This window comes from Cebus imitator, unplaced genomic scaffold (genome assembly GCF_001604975.1).
Source record: "Cebus imitator isolate Cc_AM_T3 unplaced genomic scaffold, Cebus_imitator-1.0 Scaffold36, whole genome shotgun sequence".
Lineage (NCBI taxonomy): Eukaryota > Metazoa > Chordata > Mammalia > Primates > Cebidae > Cebus > Cebus imitator.
The window spans coordinates 4,315,934-4,322,317 of NW_016107351.1; the positions used below are offsets into that span (position 1 = coordinate 4,315,934).

A 6,384-nucleotide genomic window follows, 5' to 3' on the forward strand; every position below is an offset into this window, starting at 1 on the left:
GTAGAGACGGGGTTTCATCGTGTTGACCAGGATGGTCTCGATCTCTTGACCTCGTGATCCACCCGCCTCGGCCTCCCAAAGTGCTGGGATTACAGGCTTGAGCCACCGCGCCCGGCAATTTTTGTATTCTTAGTAGAGACAGGGTTTCACCGTGTTGGCTAAGATGGTCTCGATCCATCTCTTGACTTCGTGATCCTCCCACCTTGGCCTCCCAAAGTGCTCTGGGATTACAGGTGTGAGCCACTGCACCTGGCCTCCCTCTTTTTTTTTTTTCTGAGAGTGTTTTGCTTTGTCACCCAGGCTGGAGTGCAGTGGTGCGATCTCTGCTCACTGCAACCTCTGCCCCCTGGGCTGAAGCAATCCTACTGCCTCAGCCTCCCAAGTGGCTGGGACTACAGACCCACGCCACCACACCCAGCTAAGTGTTTGCATTTTTAGTAGAGATGGAATTTCACCATGTTGTTCAGGCTGGTGTCACACTCCTGAGCCCAAGCGACCCACCCACCTCGGCCTCCCAAAGTGCTGGAACTACAGACGTGAGCCACCACACCTGGCCAGATATGGCATTTTTAAACTGAAGTGTAAAATGTCTGGACACATGAGGGGTCATTAGACTTTCTTTGGCAAGTGCGTAAGTTGCCCTGGAATGAATGTGAGTTCCCCGGGTGCACCTGTTGTACTGGGCTGCACTCTGCCATGCTCTGCAGTTGTGCATTTTTGTAAAGTGAAGGTTTGTGGCAGCTCTGAGTTGAGCGAGTCCATCGGTGCCATTTTTTCCCCACAGCCTGTGTTCACTTCGTGTTTGTGTCACATGTTAATAAAGCTCGCAATATTTTGAATTTTTCCATTATTATTATACCTGTTACGGTGATCTGGTTTCAGCAGTCTTTGATATTACTGTTGTAATTGTTTAGGGGCACCATGAACTGTGCCCAAATGAGATGGTGAACTTAGTGGACCCATGTTGTCTGTGTCGGACCACCCCACCAACTGGCCGGCTGGCGGTTTCTGGTCTCTCTCCCTCTGCTCAGGCCTCTCCCTTTTCCTGAGACACAATAATATTGAAATTGGGCCAATTAATTACCCCGTAATGGGACTGGGCGCAGTGGCTTATGCCTGTAATTCCAGCACTTTGGGAGGCTGAGGCGGGAGGATCACTTTGAGGCCAGGAGTTTGAGACCAGCTTGGGCAAGACAAGACCCTATCTCCACAAAAAAATTTTAAAAATTAGGCCGGGCACAGTGGCTCACGCCTGTAATCCCAGCACTTTGGGAGGCCAAGGCGGGTGGATCACAAGGTCAAGAGATCAAGACCATCCTGGCCAACATGGTGAAACCCTATCTCTACTAAAATACAAAAATTAGCTGGGCGTGGTGGCGCGCCCCTGTAGTCCCAGCTACTCGGGAGGCTGAGGCAGGAGAATTGCTTGAACCCGGGAGGCAGAGGTTGCAGTGAGCTGAGATCGTGCCACTGCACTCCAGCCTGGCGCCTGATGACAGAGTGAGACTGTCTCAAAAAAAAAAATTTTTTTTTAATTAGCCGGGTGTGATGGCATATGCCTGTAGTCCTAGCTACTCCGGAGGCTGAGGCAGGAGAATCACCTGAGCCTGAGAATTCCAGGCTGCAGTGAGCCGAGATCACACCATTGCATTCAAGCTTGAGAGACAGACTGAGATGTCTCTCACTTTAAACCAAAAGCTAGGGATGATTAAGCTTAGTGAGGAGGGTGCGTCGAAAGCCAAGACAGCCTGAAAGCTAGGCCTCTTGTGCCTAACAGCCAAGTTGTGAATGTGATGGAAATGAAAAAGTGCTATTCCAAGTGAACAGACAAGTAATCAGAAAGTGGAACAGACAGCCAGACACGGTGGCTCACGCCTGTCATCCCAACACTTTGGGGAGGCCGAGGCGGGCGGATCACCTGAGGTCAGGAGAAGACCAGCTTGGCCAACATGGTGAAACCCCGTCTCTACTGAAAATACACAAATTATCCGGGCGTGGTGGTGCGCCTGTAATCCCAGCTACTCAGGAGGCTGAGGCAGGAGAATCACCTGAAGTCAGGAGGCAGAGACTGCAGTGAGCCGAGATCGCACCACTGCACTCCAGCCTGGGCAACAGAGCAAGACTCTGAAAATGAAACAGAAACCTGGGAGGTGCAGGTTACAGTGAGCTGAGATCGCACCACTGCACTCCAGCCTGGCAACAGAGCAAGACTCTGAAAAAGAAACAGAAACCTGGGAGGTGCAGGCTACAGTGAGCCGAGATCACGCCACTTCCCCTCCAGCAAGGGTGACAGAGTAAGACTCAGTCTCAAAGAAACAAAACAAAACAGAAAAACAGTAATATGGACTCAGACTCTCAAGGCTGAGTTGGCCCTTGGCCAATGGTGAATCCCAGGCTGGGACACCATTTAGCAGATGGGATTAATCCAGAGGATGGGGCTGCCTTCTAGGATTTGCCAAGGCAGAGTCAGTTGAGCCCAGGCTTGAGAGAAATGTCCTCAGTCCAGGAAGGACCTGAAGAGCAGTTGGGAGTCGTGCTGGACATTCTGCAAGGGCCATCAAAGGCCTGTGTGCTGTCGTGCTGGGCCCCATGCTATTTCCTCCTCGCTAGCTCTGTCCCCCTTGCTTTAGGGTGGGCGTCAAGACCACGCTGAGGATAAAAGTTGTAGGGAGATTCTAGGGAGATTCTTGGAGAAAGGAGAAGCGTATATAAGACTTTGTATCTATATGGCGCGTTAGGGTTCCCAGAGAGACAGAACCAATAGACTGCTTGCAGCCGTGTGAGGTGGGCTTCATATGGGAATTGGCTCACACGTGGATGAAGGCCGGGATGTGCTGTCTGCCAGCCAGAGCGGCAGGGTCAGGGGTGGTGTCATGCAGTCTAAGTCCCAAGCCTTGAGAAGTGGGGCAGCCACTGGGGTAAGTCCTGGAGCCCAAAGGCCTCAGGCCCAGGAGCTCTGGGGTGCAAGGCAGAGGATGGATGTCCCAGCTCTTGCAGAGAGAGGCTTTGCCTGCCTGCCTTTTCGTTCTGTGGGGGTTTTCAGCAGATTGAACGATGACCCCACCCTGGCGAGGAGGATCTTACTCAGTCCACCGGTTCAGATGCTGGTCTCTTCCAAGGACTCCCTCCTAGACCCACCCAGAAAGTATGTTTTCCCAGTGATCTGGGCATCCCTTAGCCCGCCAAGCTGACATAAAATTAACCCTCAAGGGCTGAGAAGATGGACTTCAAAAATGGGTGGGGGCAGGGGGTGGCGGTGAATGTGGTTAACATTCCTGTGGGGAGAATGGATCCCCTTCCCTGAGTCAGGGACCAGATGACCTTTCCAGTATCCTTCCCGCCCAGGACAAAGGGCTTTGTCTTGGGTTCAGCTCTCCTGAGATTCATCCTTCCTGAGATTTGGACACCTCAGCCAAGTTTCTGCTGTTTACCTTCTCTCAAGAAACAGCCCCCCGAGGATTGGTGGCGTTCATGTCTTTGGACCCAAATCGTAATTCCCAGCTACGTTTTCCAGTTGTCAAATTTGTGGAGGATGCTAGAAGCTTCTAGTGAGTTGCTTACAGATGATCCAACTGGTGGCTTACTAAAACGTATCTCTGGCCAGCGTGGTGGCCCACACCTGTAATCCTAGCACTTTGGGAGGTCGAGGCAGGCAAATCACTTGAGGTCAGGTGTTGGAGACCAGCCTGGCCAACATAGTAAAACCCCATCTCTGCTTAAAAAATGTGTGTGTGTGTGTGTGTGTGTGTGTGTGTGTGTGTGTGTGTGTGTACACACACACAAAAATTAGCCGGGCTTGGTGGCGTGCCTGTAATTCCAGCTACTCAGGAGGCTGAGGCACGAGAATCACCTGAACCCAGGAGGCACAGGTTGCGGTGAGCCGAGATTGCACCACTGCACTCCAGCCTGGGCGACAGAGCAAGACTCTGTCTAAAAAAGAAACAAGCAAGAAACATATCTTGATAATGCCATCGCTTTACCACAAACCTTAAGAATTGCAAGCACCCAGCCTAGGTCGGGGATCCTCAACGCCAAAAGCTATTCCTGCTTCCCAAAGACCCCCCGACATTCCTCCAGTGCCCATGTTCATCCCCAGCCTCGACCCGCCAGCTTCCCTCACCCATCCTTCCCATCAAACTGTCTATGGGGAACTAGCCCTGTAAGCGAGGCCAAGTGTGTGGTTTCTTCTCCTGTGTGGGCAGATGGTTGACAGGGGATTCTTTCTTCCCCCTCCTCCAGTGGGTTTCAGCTTAACGATGGCTTTCTGGAGCTGTTTAGAAGCGTGAGCAGACGCTGTCCCTACAGGAGAAGGGATGGCAAGCGTTGTCAGAAACGCTGACCTTGAAGTGTACCTCCTTAATGGCCTGACAGCTCAGAGAAGAAAGACACCCCAGGGAGGTCTCCGTGCTGCCGGCTGGGGATGGGAGGATGTTCTCTGCCTGGTATGGCCACGAGCATTGTACATTACACTGTCCTCATTCACCGACACCTCCTTAAACGGGCACCTTCAAATGTCCCTGTGGCTCCCGGCTGCTTGGGCCAAATCTTTGTTGATTGATCCCTAACCTACACGCTTGCCCTCTGGCTGGCTCGCAGCTGTCCCTGACCTCACCCCTGCCATGATGTCACAGCTCAACAGCTCTGCTGTTCCCATGGCAACAGCCTGCCGTGAGTAACCAGCCAGGGCAGAGGCTGGGCTGCAGGTGGAGGCGGGGAAGTGATTCCAGCCACTTTTGGTCAGTGGGCCCCTGATTCCCCATGCGGACCACAGTGAGGCTGAGGCTGTAGTTGTGTCTGCTCCCATCTGGGGGAGGGCGGGGTTCTTTCCATGCCCAGCTGTTTGGCGATGCTCCCAAGAGGGCCCCGCAGACTGGGCTGAGGAGCAGCTCCAGGCCACATGTTTGTAAGGCCAATGGCAAAGTCCCCGCACCACGGGGCTCCCCACAGGCAGTTTGATTGGAAGGATGGTGAGGGAAGCTGGTGGGACTGGGTTGGGGATGAATGAGGTTATTGGAAGAGTGGGGGGTGGGCTCTTCAGGAAGCAGGAACAGCTGCTGGGATTGGGGACCCCAAACCTAGGCTTGGTGCTTGGGATCTTGAGGTTTGCAGGGAAGTGGTAATTGACGCTCTTGAGATATGTTTAGTAAGCCACCAGTGTCGTGAGCTGTAAGCGCCTCACATAGGAAGCTGGTGTCTCAGCCGTGAGTTTGGAGGTCAGTCTGCCTATGTCTGTCCCTGTGAAGCTGGTCGAGGGGAGGCCTGAGCCTGAGCTTGCCTCCAGAGGCTGCCTGCCCAACCATCTCCACCTCTGAGAGCTGTCCCAGTCCTAGCTGTGCATCCAGGAGACGGATAAACACAGGTTCATGAGCTGCGGCCCCAGGGTTCGGGTGAAAAAGCCTACTGTGGGCCTAGCCAGGATTCATTCTAACGGGACCCACTCTTGCCCCAGGTGATGCTAAGGTAGCCAGTTCAAAGCCCAGTCAGTCTGGGTGCAGTGGCTCATGCCTGCAATCCCAGCACTTTGGGAGGCCGAGGCAGGTGAATCATGTGAGGTCAGGACTTCGAAACCAGCCTGAGCACTATGGTGAAACTCTGTCTCTACTGAAAATACAAAAATTAGCTGGTCGTGGTAGTGTGCGCCTGTAGTCCCAGCTACTTGGAATGCTGAGGCAGGAGAATTGCTTGAACCCAGGAAGGGGAAGTTGCAGTGAGCTGAGATTGTGCCACTGTACTCCAGCCTGGGCGACAGTGCAAGACTTTGTCAAAAACGAAAAACCCAGTGCAGTGGCTCGGGAAGCCCCCCCACCACTGGAACTTAGCCAAGAGTCGAGAGAAGAGGCCAAAACCAAGACTCTTGCAGCACACAGCATGTCACGGAGGGTCTTTTTAGAGGCTAGAACTTGGAGAAACGGAGTTAACAGTGTTTCTGATGTTTGTTTTATCTGGGATGCCTCCAGTGATGGGCGTCTCATTACCTACCAAGTCCGCCCAATGATTTCAAGCCAACCCTGGAGAAAGTGCTTCCTGCCCACCTGCCAGCTTCTGCCTCCCTGTATGTGTTCTTGGTCTTCTAGCTCAGTTATCTGGAGACACACACAGTAAGTATCGCCCCCTTCCCCAAGCATTTTAGGTGCTTCTTGTGATGACAGGCACTGGCATCTCTGCAGATGCGTTCTGCTGTCTCTGTCATCCCCATTCTAAAGATGAGTAAACTGAGGCACCCAGAGTGAAGTAGCTTGGCCTAGGTCACACAGTCAGTATTCGTAAGCACCATACTCTGACATTCTGGATTTTTCTATGCTTTGCAAACACCCCTCCCCTACCCCACCTCCTTTGGCTTTTCTTCCTAGGACCTACTTATTTCATTCTCCTCCTGAGCTCTCA

At 52.9% G+C, this 6,384-nt stretch overlaps 1 protein-coding gene across 2 annotated transcripts in view; it reads left to right on the plus strand.

Moving 5' to 3' along the window:
• Positions 1 to 6,384, plus strand: part of TIMP2 (TIMP metallopeptidase inhibitor 2) — a 75,184-nt gene that overhangs the window by 14,242 nt on the left and 54,558 nt on the right. Inside the window, exon 1 of one of the 2 annotated variants that reach the window (XM_037737211.1) lies at positions 4,299 to 4,398. The exons of the other annotated variant lie outside the window; for it this stretch is intronic. Within the exon in view, the coding sequence (XP_037593139.1) occupies positions 4,314 to 4,398 (85 nt within the window). The 5' untranslated portion in view covers positions 4,299 to 4,313. Of the gene's footprint in view, positions 1 to 4,298; positions 4,399 to 6,384 lie in introns of those variants that run through there. 2 annotated transcript variants of the gene reach the window in all.